Here is a 12,579-nt window from a genome sequence, read left to right as displayed (position 1 = left end):
AAAAGGGAACAAAGAAGAAAGAAAAAAAGAAAAGAAAAATGATCCACTTAAGCCCCCATAAAAAAGAAAAAAGAAAAGTTGCCTAAAATAGGGTCACCAGGTTGAATGTGGTTAAATACACCCTTAGTAGGTCAAATTTATATTTTCTTTGTGCTTGCCTGGACCTCAATAATTGCAAAGAATTGTGACTAAAATACCAAAGACGTTTAGGTTGTCTACGTCAGCTTCTGCTAGCTTAGAAAAAGCTTTTGGCCTAGCCAGGCCTACACATAAAATGCTTAAAATGCATGTAACAAGTGACTCAAAGAGGGCCATATACTGCTCTGTTGAAAGCTCAGATGAGGAAGAAGAAGAAAGAAGAAGAAGGAAAGGAACAATGGACTTCGGTTTTGAGGGATGCTAGCCCCTCCAACATTTGGCTTTCAGAAATGACGTCATGTGGCCTAAAGTCTATGGACTTTTAATGTTTGTCAGGTTTGTCAGGACCCCACTCGTGACATCATGTGGCCAAGTGGGCACCCCTCACTTCACACAAGTGTGATTTTGGTTGTTTTCAGTAGCAATATCACTCAACTACGTAGCAGATGTGAATGAATGTCTTCATTAAATAAGTAATTTGTTCCCAAAGTTGGAGGGGTTTTTCCCCAATAACTGCCAATAAACAACTGGATGGAACATACTGTCTCCAGATATACTTTCTATCTTAGAAAATGACAATTGTGTGTACGTCTTACAACACAAATAATCTCCTTATGATTACAGAATGTTCTAAAGTAACAACCATTAGTGTGTAAGTATGAACATCTTGGCTTAAAAATAAACCCTTCCCAGATTATGATATTTAGACTTTTACACAGCAAGAAAAAAGATTTACATTCTGAATAAGCAGTGTAGTAAGCAGACCATTTGTTGAAGTGCCCTGTCAGTTTTACATCAAATAGAAATATCAAACTGAAAAGTTATTTTCACATTGAATATAACCTACAGTGCCTTGAATATCTCTCACCATAAATGTCTTATTACTGGGCAGTCCAAGAAAGAAGTGATTAGCATCCCACACAATCTCCAACACTTTCCGTCCTCTGAATTATCTCCATTAAATCTAGTGTTAAATCAGTTTCATAGCCATAGGCACACAATCTAATTATTCTTAATTTACCCCGTAATCCATATTCTTCTGTGGACCCTGTTGTAAACAAGTGTAATGCTTAATTGGGTCTTCCACTCACAGTTAACAGTCTCTGTATTGAGTTTGTGCTTGAAATGTACTGTAATTCTACAAACTGTTAATAAATATTTCAATCAATCAATCAATCAATCAATCCTCTAACAGAGTTTAGTATTGCCTGAATTAGGGGATCCTTATAATGACAAATCAATAACTGGATTCTATTTTATTTCACATTTGTTTATTAGACAATTTGTAAATGTTTCACCATTCCTGCAGAATCAGCTTACAATTTGATATTTGTTAACATCATACAAGAAGGAAAACATGGGCAGCTCCTCATCAAACTAATTTTATTTGCCACTGAAACATACATATAGTAGCACTTCTTACTGGGCACAAGCAGCTTTGGCTGAGGAAGGCTGGGATAAGTTAGAGGAGGGGTGAGGCAGGCACTGTCGTGGTAGCATGGGAGAGGTGGTAGGAGGTGGGATTGTATATTGGGTAGGGAGGTAGGGCTTAGGTATCCTGTTCAGCTAGCCCCGGCTGCAGCAGGGGGGGCAGGTGGCACAGGAGCAGGGGCAGGGGCAGGGGCTGGGGCAGGGGCAGGGGCAGGAGCTGGGGTAGGAGTGGGGGCAGAGGCGTTGAAACAGCCCCTCTTGTGCCACTGCATGTCCCGCACACGTCGGACAGACTGGATCTGGGGAGCGGGGGCATCCCAATCGTTCCAATGCTTGAAATCTCCCCGCTCAAAGATATACTGGCGTCCTCTATACCCTGGGTACATGTAGCCAACCCATCTGGAGAGAAGATAATCACATGATGTTCTGTTTGTCTTGTCATATAATACAATTATAGCTACCGGGTAGGAGCAAATAACCATGCTTTAGCGACTCTAGGGGCACGACAACACATGATAATCGTGGAAAAACAATGGAGACAGGGAAACATGAGGTTGAGTTCTTACGTTCCATTGAGAGCCTTGACGCTTGCTACGCGGTCCTGAAAGCCATGCGCCCACAAACTGGGAACATCATCATCAACAATCTCCATCTTTCTACCACTGAAGTCAGCGTTCTCAAACAGATGTATCTTGTGATCAGATCCATCCTATAAATGGTTAAAAAAAAAGGAGTACAAATATGATTGAGAACCTATTGAGTATCTAGGGCGACAGGATTATTATTAAATGTGAAGAATTTGGATGAATGGATGAATAACGTTGGGTCAATCTTTGATAATATCAATGGCTACAAAATGTATCAGAGGATATTTCACTATAATCTAAGTAATGTGCGGAAGTAGTAGTAATAGTAATATTACTGGAGTAGTATCAAACTATTAAGTGACATAAGTACGTTTATAATTGAAATCATGCAGTGTGCACATCCTTATTGTGTTAGAGCAAATATGTGGTGTTCATATACATGTTTTGTTAACAAAGACTGATGATTTGTGAATATCATTGAATGAAAAGATACCCACCACTTTCAGTGGTCTTAGAGACAGGAAAGAGAAGCTGATCTGACTGTTGGTCCAGGTGTCCCAGCGAGGATATTCGCCCTTGTCAAGGATGAACTGCTCACCTCCAAAGCCTTGACGGTCATAACCCACCCAGCTGAATTGAGAAAAAAGGAGACATGCAAAAACAGTGGACAGGAAAGGAAAAGAGAAGGATTTTCTTTAATATATTGGAAAAAACATCACACAGGGGGGGCACCCACTAGCAACAACATGCTTTTTTTGCCATTGACTTGGCCTGAAAGATTTATACAGAATAAAAATAGCTGCCACATGACATCACGGGGGTGGGGGGTACACACAAAGCCACGCATTGGAGCGTTTGATATGGCAAAAGATTAATGTTATTTTGTTACCACGAAGACAAGACATTGTTTGCAGTGCCATTCATTTGAACATTTTTGTGTGTCTTGGGTGAATATGACAATATACTTACGGCCCTGACTCGACCAGGATAGAGCCCACCTTCTCAAGGCCCTTCTCGGATACATCTTTGCACTCTGCAGAAAACTCAGCCTTGGTGCCCTGGAAGTTCTCATGCTCAAACAACACCACCTGGGCCAGAGAGTGGCAATGAGGAAAGTTGAATGGTTGAATGGGTGTAGCATGGTTCTCTCTCTCTCCATGGGAAGAGAGCCAATAGTGTTCATAATAATAATAATAATAATAATAATAATAATAATAGGAAAGTAGGAGATATTTCAGCATTATAAGGCATTATAAGGCATTAACGGTTAACTACATAAATAAGAATGAGAGCTCAGTTTCACTTGATAGAGGGAGGATTCTGATACCTTGTAAGTGGCTCCAGCTCCGCCCTGGCTCTTCCCAGCAGGCAGCTGCTCAGGGGCACTCTGTTGCTCTGACATTCTCCTGGTCCACTGGTCCGCCTCTACTGGCGAAACGAAATCACACACACACACACACACACACACACACACACACACAGTCTGAAGTTACCTAACCAAAGGTGTGTGGTAAGTACGTCTGTCCAAATTATGAACGATGTTCGGCCCTTGAAAACGTATTTATCAAGAAAATCCCTCATACAGATAATAGTCCATTTGTGGTTAGTTGGGCTTAGTTGACCACACCTACACCACACCGACATCCATTTAAAGTCTTCAGTAAATGCAATACTTGAACCAAAAGCCTTGTTAAAACACATTTTACTTTTATACACCGTTTATACATATCATAAATGTCTCTTTAAAAATCACTTCCCTTTTAATCACTACAGCTCTATAAAAAAATATAATAAATATAATCTACATGCTCTAGAGATCTACAAGCTCACATGCCACAACAAGCTTGCAGGTCTGCTAACATTCTCGCATTCTCAAGTGTTAGTGGCCTTTACTGGTGACTTTCAAATGTACCACATGCACGTAAACAGGGCTTAAAGCAACAACAAAAAATCCCAAGACTGAAAAAGATTTTTTGCAAATCTGCACTGATCTCATTAAATGACCCCTATGAAATCATCAGGACTGAAATCCGTCCCCAGGACTGAGAACTTTAAGCCCTACGTAAACTACTGGTACAAAATACTACATTTAATATGTCCATGCTTTACCTGGGTATGCCTGATTGGAAGCGGTAATGTCCCTCTGTTTTCAGTGCCACTTGTTGGTGTTTGGTGGGGATGAGCCACTGGAGCGCAGGGGCAGGGGGCTATTTATGGTTTATTTCTGGCCACAACAGCAGAAAAGGGGGTGCTGTTGATGCAGCAAGTCTGTCGCTCACATTGTGTCCATAACGCTGCCTCTCAATAGGCAGCTGTGTTGGCACACACAGCCCTGCCCATCCGCCCGGCTGGCTGCCAGTATGTGGTGTGCACGGGCACAGGGAGAGGGAGCCAAGAGGATTCAGCAAACAGCCCAGATCAGCACAAACGTGCAGTCGTGCACATAAACAGAACCACACACACACACACCACACCCAATTCACCACAGGTCGTACACTCCTCACCCATTTATATTAACATTGAAGTTACTGTATCTATCTCCAACAATCATCTCAAAGTAACCCGTCACAAAACACTACAGGATCAGTTTCAGGTGATTTAGGGCAAATTGACATTGAGTAAAGTAGTAAAGAGCCTAACATCTCAAACCTGTCATAACAATACCACCCAAAATAGGGTAATGCACATTTGAAAAGCAGCAGAGAATTAAAGAGGATGGAAAGTACTGTATGGTAAAAAAGAAAAATACCAAGCAGTCTGCAGCTCAACTCACGTTAATTTTTATTAAGAATTTAAACTTTAGAACACTGGCCAGTACAACACAGTGCAATATACATATTTTACTTTCAAATAAAAAAGGAAACATACAGAGACAGATAAAAAATAAAACCTTAAATTGTCAAAATGTATGACAAAGTAAAATGCCATGTACAGACAATGACTCCCAACGATTCAATCATCACATTCATGTAGCACTGTAATAGCATTCCCACATGGAGTCTACCAACATATTCAGAACATTACTGACAAGGGGGGAACAGAGGTCAGTGCTACAGTGCATCAAGTGACAAAGTGCTTTATGGATGAGCAGAGCCAGGAGATGGCATGAGTTGAGCTCTTTACCAGGTGCAAAAATCTAATTGGTTTGGAGTGAAATTGAGTGAATAAGTCTTAACCGAACTCTGGAGTGGCACATGCCATACACTCCAACACTCTTAATGTTTATTAGGGTAGTGGACACAAGAGTACAGAACATTCTCTCTACCTTCTCTATGAGGAATATCAGTCTCTCAGCCACTCTGAGCACGAGCAAAGCTTATTGGAAATAGCATTCGTTTTCAAAATAAATCGAGAAAACAAGGCAACCTGACATAACATGATCCAGGTAAATTAAGGGGCACTCGTAATGAATGTATGGCTCTTGGGTGACACATTCACATAGAACATCATCCTTGCAATCCTCATTCATTGTTGTCACACAATCATTTATTTGATCCAACTGAGGTCTGAACTAAAGTGAAAATGTAGGTTGATTTGAGTTTAGTGTTGACATGCCAGAGTGTTGTCATTAGTGTTTTTGTGCAGATTAGCAGTGTGTGTGACTGACACATGCCAAACCTTCCCCACGCTTACACCACAAAGGAATCTAGTCATTGAAGACTTTAAAGTTTCACCACGCAGCACTTGTAATGCTGTTAAGTCATGGAATATACAGGAGTGCTTCCAAAACTCATCCTTTTGTCTCTTTCAAATAAATGACAATACAAATATAGATTTTAATGATTACAGATACTGAAATAATATACACCTCCGCCGACAATCAGATCAGCAGTGTTTTGTTCTCCATGTTCAAAGAATCATCCATGATCCAAAATGTCCTATGGCAATGCTTGAGTGACTACCGCCCACTGACAAACGCACCGATACATCAGTGACTCCAACTTGTCAATCAGATAAAAATAAAGAGTAAACTAAATACAAAATGTTGCTGAGGACATAGAGATGGTCTCTCCTCCCACCAGCGTGTAGTTGAAGCACTTTCAGATTAAGAGGCGCCGTGGTCCCACAAGTCAAGCGTTTCCTGAAATGCGTCCTGACAGGAAGTAACTGGTTTTCTCCTCCGGTGTGTCCCTCTCAGGGATAAAGTGCCACTATGCTGAGACCCTCCTGACACAGAAGAGCTTTCAGAGGAGGTGATATGGACAAGCGGAGCAGCCTGATATATAGATATTTCCCTTGCCCGTTTGTTCCATTAGACCAAGACTCTCAGAAAAAAGGCACCATGCACATGTACACGACCCCAGGTGGGAAGAGAACAAAGAAAAACAAAAAAAAGATTGGAAATACATCAGCAGCAGCATAGTCCCGACCATAATCTCCAGGTCAAAAGTTAAGGCTTCGGTTTCATACAGATTCTTCTTTTTTTTAAGGCAACCTTGAAGAGAGAACGGAGAGGTTCATTTTAATGTTTGACCATTCCAACATGCACAGTGTGCATACAGTGCAAAACAACTTAGGCCCATGTGTTATAGCATAAGAAAATATTTGAGAAAATAACCTAAAAATAGCTCACCGACTCATTCACTTAGCTGTCATTTTCATATTGACTCAAACGCTTCTTAGACTTGAGCTCTTTCAACCACTGTGGCGATTCCTCCTCACTGAGAGAAGAGACGGACAGGATTAAAAAGGAAGTTCAAGGCAGGAAACATTGGTTGGAGTCAAGAATGAAGTATGGAAATCGAGCCTGTAGTTTTACAAATGTTGTTTGGGATCAGACCGACAAACATAAAAAAAGCACACCTGTGTGAAGTGAGGGGGGCTCTTATCATTATACATCATCATACATCATCTCAGGAACAACTGCATTTATGTGTTAGTTTAGCCGATTTGCTCGTCTACATATGACGTAAACTTTCCCTTCATTGTCAAAGGCGTTTAATGTTTGTGTTGCCACAAATCATATTTGAAGGACATATGACCTAATTTCTCCTTTCATTGTCAATGGCAAATATGAGACGTGTGGGGACAAAAGCTGTATATAGGAGGGGCTAGAGCCCCTCAAAATTTAAAGGAAAAAATATAATCAAATTATTGTACTTTTCACAAGGATAGTAGATAGTTTAAAAATATAGGAAGAATAACTATTATTAGCATTTTCTTTTCAATACATACATAGTTTGTCTTTATTTGACTATGCATTTAAGGGAGGAGGCAACACACACACACACACACACACACACACACACACACACACACACACACACACACACAGTCTGAAGTTTCCCTAACCAAAGGTGTGGTATATGTATAGGTATATTTACTAACAGTATATTCTTGAGCTGGTTGAGGGCTACATGTTGCATTTAACGGCAACAATAAAGCTCTGCTTCACACACCAAAATGTGGCTTACCCATTTTCTTTCCCGCCAGAGGGGGGCAGTACACGTGCTGCCCGTGGGAGGAAGGGGGACTTGGGAGAGCGAGAGAGCTTGGGAGAGCGAGAGAGCTGAGAAGGCGCAGGGACATCAAGCTGACAGTCTGATTCCCCCCTCTTCTTCAGCTGGGCCTAAGGACCATCATCAAACAAATTAACAAATGGCTCTTTTGGAGAGAGAACTTTGGGGGATGGGAGGGGTAACAATATACTATACATATTTTGTATGCTATTGTTTTATTAGGGTTAGGGTTATGTTACGGACACTCAGCCATCTCTCAGCCAACAGGTGATTTCATTAATTACTATCCAAGTCCCTGCACAAGACTGGACTGGACTGAAGAACTCTGACAAACTGCTTCACAGCTCACCTTTAGCGCTGAAGGGTCCATTCCAGGGAACAGGGCAATTCTCTGTGGCTGTGAGGAAGCAGCTGAGCGGGAGTCAGCTCCTCTGGCCTGCTCCTCAGAGTCAGACTCTTCCAGTTTATTCGCCACCTTCTCCTCTGTGGCAGGGCAAAAGAAAAAACAAGTCACTGTTAAAGGTGTATTCACAATGTAATGTGATGGCCAGAGTCACAATTGACTCTTAATTGAGTAATTGACTAATTAACAGGTCATCACCACTTAACGACCGGGCAATCTCCCTGCTCAGGACTGAAGTTGCCACAGGTGTGTGACTCAGAGTTTGTATGCTGGCAGCAGCACTTCGTGACAGTTGTCCAGCACTATATAATATTCATATATTTTTGTAAGATAGTGTGTAATTTCTAAGATAGTGTGAAATAACTGAGATTACAGTATATTAACACCCCGTCCCCAATCGCCCAGGACGAAGTTTCAATTAGTAACACCCAGCGCCCAGGACGAAGTTTTATCCAAAAGACGACGATTATTATATCAAAGCCAATCGCATCGCTCAACAGCCTAGGAGCGCCTGTTGCGCAATACTCAATGTTGCGTAACAGTGGGATGTCATTGAAAAATCCCCCCCCCCCCCCTGTTTAGCCGACGAAACCAAAAATCTTAAAACATTAATAACTCTTGATCTAAAATTTAGATCAAGAGATTTAGATTCTAAATTATCCTGTCCAATACTAAGAAAAGATCATGTGTTAGACGGCCAACCGCAGTCCCGTCGCGTTAGATTTAATACCTCCCAGTGTCAATCGGCTCTAGAGTGTTTTGGCTACATTTAGCTGCTACATCCACATCCGGGATAACATCCGGTCCGTCTGTAAAAGTGCTCCGCACTGGAAACGCTGGGCGCTATGATTTAATGGATTAAATAACCCCGGGCAATCGGACTGTTAACGGCTAAATAAATACCACAGCTATACTCCCAGGAACTAGGTGCTGTAGCAATGCACTGACCTGTAGAGTCTCTGTAGCGCCAGTCCTCTGTGGCACCAGCCTGTCCCTCTGGAAGGACAGTCAGGGCAGTGTTCTGACGCGCTGCTCTGGAGGGCCGAGACCGAGGTGCCCGCTTCTTACCCAGCTGAGCTCTGCACCGGAGAGCACTGGTGTCCAGTAGAGTGGTAGGGGCCTGGAACAGAAAACTTACTTTAACAACAAAACCAAGACAAAACTAGAAAAAGTGCCCCTCGGGGCACAGGTCTCCACCAGGCCAGGTCAGGTTGTGGCCTCCTGGTGGTGCTATAACAGGCCAATGTGCCATTTGTTCTTACACAATTGATGGCAATTGGATGATTTGAGGCATTTTGTTCAAATAATTTTTTTAAAGTTCCATCCTTTGAACGATGAGCTAAGATGCTATCCAAGTGAGCTTTAGCTTACTAAAATGTAACTTGTAGTGAGACATTTGCTTACAGTACTTTCATTTTACATTGGGTTACAGTACACTAGACCTGCATGTGCCAGTCAGCCACCCCGTTGTCAACTTGTCAGCACCCGTTTTAACTGTCTGTGTCCCACATGGAGATCTCTGTATCTGCCCGTGTCTGAAGAGGGCAAAGTGACTGACTGTGAAAAGTGGAATGGAGAGGCTGGAAATTGCACAGCTGAGGGGACTTGGCCTCATTAGGCCAGATCCTTTTATGGTGGTTCTGGACAACCATGGGTCCGACCGACTCGATACCAGGCACTGCACTCCCTGCAGGCGGGGGTGTGTCGAATTTGAAGTCGGTGGGGGAAACGGTTCTCGAGTTATGTGCATTACACACACGCACGCAGACAGAGACGTGGCGCATTTATAGTAGGATGTGACATTAGGTGATATGAATACATCTAGACAAAATTATGAGTCTGAGGAAGAGCTTTGTGCTCGAGACGTCAAAGTCACCTTATGGTGCAATAAAGGCATCTATTACACATCGGAGCCCTCAGTGTACGAGCGTCCTTATCTTTTATCCTTGTATAGTACTCGCCGTCGTCGCTCAGCACTTGTCCAAGTTTGGGTTGGAAGTGCATGTCTTTGTTCTTCTTTCTACTCGTGTAGTGACACATACTGTACATACAGTACTGTACATACATACATACTTGCAGGGGACATACTGTTTCAGACAGTAGTCCCATTCAGAGCATACAGTACAGTACCTCTGGGAAATGAAGTGGTTCAATCTCAGATGGGGACAAGGGCGAGAGGCCGTCTGGAGAGTCAGTGTCGATGGATGGGCCAGGTTCCTCTGGCGTCTGGGGGGGAGTTGACTTCCTTGGTGAGGGACTGAGGTTGCTGTCAGAGGATGGTGTAGCTGGAGTCAGGCTAGATGAAAAAGGAAAATGTCTAAAGTTAGGCATTGCATTTGAAGCTACAGAACTACGGCTGAGCCTTTCTTATAAACCCGGTTTCAGTTTAAACACCATCTGTGTATACCATATTCTTATTCAGCATATGTACTCTGTTGTGATGCTGACATCTGGCCACAGGAGGTCAGTGCGGGACCGCAATGAGAGGTGAAGATAATGTGATTGCTGGTGTAGAGCTCCATCGGTCATTTTTACATTTAGCATTTAGGGGTTAGGTGTCTTGGTCAGGGACACTTAGACACAGTAAATCAGTGCGATTACCAGACGACTTCTCTAGTACACACCAAGCTACATATTGAGCTACGTATTATGGAAAATGGATCCTCTAACAGTGTCATGCACTCCTCAGTGAGCTACAGCCTATTTCCAAAACATACAGTCTGCCCTGATAACATAACATTGGGAAGGCACACAATAACCATCATGATTCAACTCTCTGCAGTGCTGAGATATCAGGGAGCGAATTGGAGCAAGAGGAAGAATAACGCTAACTTTATACTTTATTGCATGATGGTCACACACACACAGAAAACAGATCGGTTCTTTTTGGCAAGCAAAGCAACACAGTCATGTTATGGAATATCGTCCCATCCCCTTGAAAAAGCTGACATCTGACAGTACTGCGACTTTCCACAAAGATTAGAGCCGCTCAGGGAGAAGACAAGACGTGATAGAGCAGATTTCTTGTTATTGCTGCAAACATGTGATGCTTTTTACGGATCAGAGGGGTGTTAGATTGCAGATTATAGAGGTTACTGAAATGTATATATAGGAGGAGGGATGAATCAGCAGTATTTAGAAGGTCATCACTATTCACTGCACACGGGCAGAAATGCTGGTAGGAAATGAACAGTCACTTATGGAATAAGATTCAGGGACGTGATCAGAAACATAATAAAGCAAGAACAAGCAGGAAAAAGTATTTTGTGCCATTCAAAATGAATGAGAGAAGATTGTCCAAAGGAATGGCCCGCATATCTGGAAGGCGCTAAATCCGAAAAATGCCATCCTAGGGGAATGGAGGGAGTAAGACGGGCAGAGAGATGGTCAAATAAATGTTAAGATTGTTATATGAAATGTGCTACCTGAGCAAGCAAGAAAAATAGCCAGTCCGTGAGTCACCGTTTTTGTGCGCGTGTGTGTGTGTGTGTGCGCGTGTCTCTACCTATCATCAGTGTGAAGCCCTGTCTCCCAGGTTCCGTACTGACTGTCTGTCTCATGGACCAGAGTATCTGTGTCCTTTCCCTCATCTTCGCCACTGCCACTCTGCTTCTGCTGCACCTGATAAGATGGATAGAGACAGACAGAGAAATAGAAAGACAGAGAAATGGTAAGAGAGAGGGATCGAGAGAGACAGAGATAGAGACAAAGATGGACAGACAGTGGAATAGAGAGACAGAGGCAGAGAGAAATGGACAGATAGAGGAACAGAAAGGGATGGAGAGAAAGAGAGCAATTATTGATTAACCCAGTTTGGGTGGGAACCCCTTTTGGTGTTTCAAGCATTCTTTTATACTTTAGCTATTGAAAAATAACAGATCTACAAGCTCTTGTAGGTCTGCTATTTTTGAAAAATCGTAAAAATGCGGCACAAATCTTTGAATAGGTATATATTCTTTCAGAGCGAAAGTTTTTTTTATTTCGACGTCAGGCCTAAATGGGTTAATGGCCCCTACACACTGCACGATATTTGCTCCGATCATCAGATGCACTTTGAGATCTCAGGGGGGTATTTGGCCCCTCTGAGATGTACGTGTCAAAAATGAAACAAACTAGTAGCTACCATCTTATACAAAATATACAAAGTGCAGCTAAATGATGACTATACAGATACTATAGAATATAGATTATAGCAAATTATATACACACTGGCACATGTGACACACACACACACACACACACACACACACACACACACGTCCTAATTATAGTTTTGGGGCTATGACCCCTAGACGACACTTAGGCCCATCTATTGGTTGTCTGTTAAGTCCATCTACTGTATCAGCATGGTCTGGACTGGGACACAGAACCCTGCAATTCACAACAGGCCACCTGGAGATGTCAAGTCCAGCAAGTTTTAAAAAATCACACTTGTGTGAAGTGAGGGGCACTCTTATCATACATCACATTCCGTGCCAAGCCAGTCAAATCCTCACAAATGTCATTTCGGCCAATCACTTTTGGCGTCTTCACTTTTCTGACCTCACTTTTATCCTCAATA

At 42.5% G+C, this 12,579-nt stretch overlaps 2 protein-coding genes across 4 annotated transcripts in view; both read right to left on the bottom strand.

The window, feature by feature from the left end:
* Positions 1-1,513: 1,513 nt before the first annotated feature.
* LOC308316768 (beta-crystallin B3-like) lies at positions 1,514-4,353 on the bottom strand. Of its 2 annotated transcripts, none has more exons than XM_080765538.1 (6): positions 4,266-4,353; positions 3,484-3,584; positions 3,126-3,244; positions 2,654-2,786; positions 2,136-2,278; positions 1,514-1,968 (listed from the first exon to the last, which is right to left on the bottom strand). In XM_080765538.1, exons 2-6 carry the CDS (start codon positions 3,556-3,558, stop codon positions 1,701-1,703), a joined length of 738 nt encoding a protein of 245 aa, XP_080621664.1. In that variant the 5' UTR covers positions 3,559-3,584; positions 4,266-4,353; the 3' UTR covers positions 1,514-1,700. The 2 variants fall into 2 exon arrangements, with proteins under 2 accessions (XP_080621664.1, XP_080621665.1); XM_080765539.1 differs by having other exon boundaries at positions 3,484-3,581; positions 4,266-4,321.
* A 567-nt stretch (positions 4,354-4,920) lies between these two features.
* LOC308317290 (uncharacterized protein) overlaps positions 4,921-12,579 on the bottom strand; it is a 33,389-nt gene continuing 25,730 nt past the window's right edge. Inside the window, exons 7-13 of one of the 2 annotated variants that reach the window (XM_080766177.1) lie at positions 11,524-11,639; positions 10,149-10,314; positions 8,967-9,138; positions 7,965-8,098; positions 7,571-7,725; positions 6,730-6,817; positions 4,921-6,591 (exon numbers count right to left, since the gene is read on the bottom strand). In XM_080766177.1, coding sequence (XP_080622303.1) covers positions 6,742-6,817; positions 7,571-7,725; positions 7,965-8,098; positions 8,967-9,138; positions 10,149-10,314; positions 11,524-11,639 — 819 coding nt within the window. In that variant the 3' untranslated portion in view covers positions 4,921-6,591; positions 6,730-6,741. The remainder of the gene's footprint in view (positions 6,592-6,729; positions 6,818-7,570; positions 7,726-7,964; positions 8,099-8,966; positions 9,139-10,148; positions 10,315-11,523; positions 11,640-12,579) is intronic. The other variant, XM_080766178.1, reaches the window with a different exon arrangement.

The sequence above is a fragment of the Protomyctophum bolini genome (genome assembly GCF_963924005.1).
Source record: "Protomyctophum bolini genome assembly, chromosome: 6".
Lineage (NCBI taxonomy): Eukaryota > Metazoa > Chordata > Actinopteri > Myctophiformes > Myctophidae > Protomyctophum > Protomyctophum bolini.
The sequence above is the reverse complement of the archived record's forward strand: the minus strand, read 5'-3'. Positions and strand labels throughout refer to the sequence as shown.

Coding starts and splice junctions, on each gene's coding strand:
- LOC308316768 (XM_080765538.1), bottom strand. CDS start 3,558: ATGTCAGAGCAACAGAGTGCCCCTGAGCAGCTGCCTGCTGGGAAGAGC. Junction 3,245..3,483: donor GAGCTGGAGCCACTTACAAG/GTATCAGAATCC, acceptor TCTCTGGCCCAG/GTGGTGTTGTTTGAGCATGA. Junction 1,969..2,135: donor GTCAAGGCTCTCAATGGAAC/GTAAGAACTCAA, acceptor TCTTCTCTCCAG/ATGGGTTGGCTACATGTACC.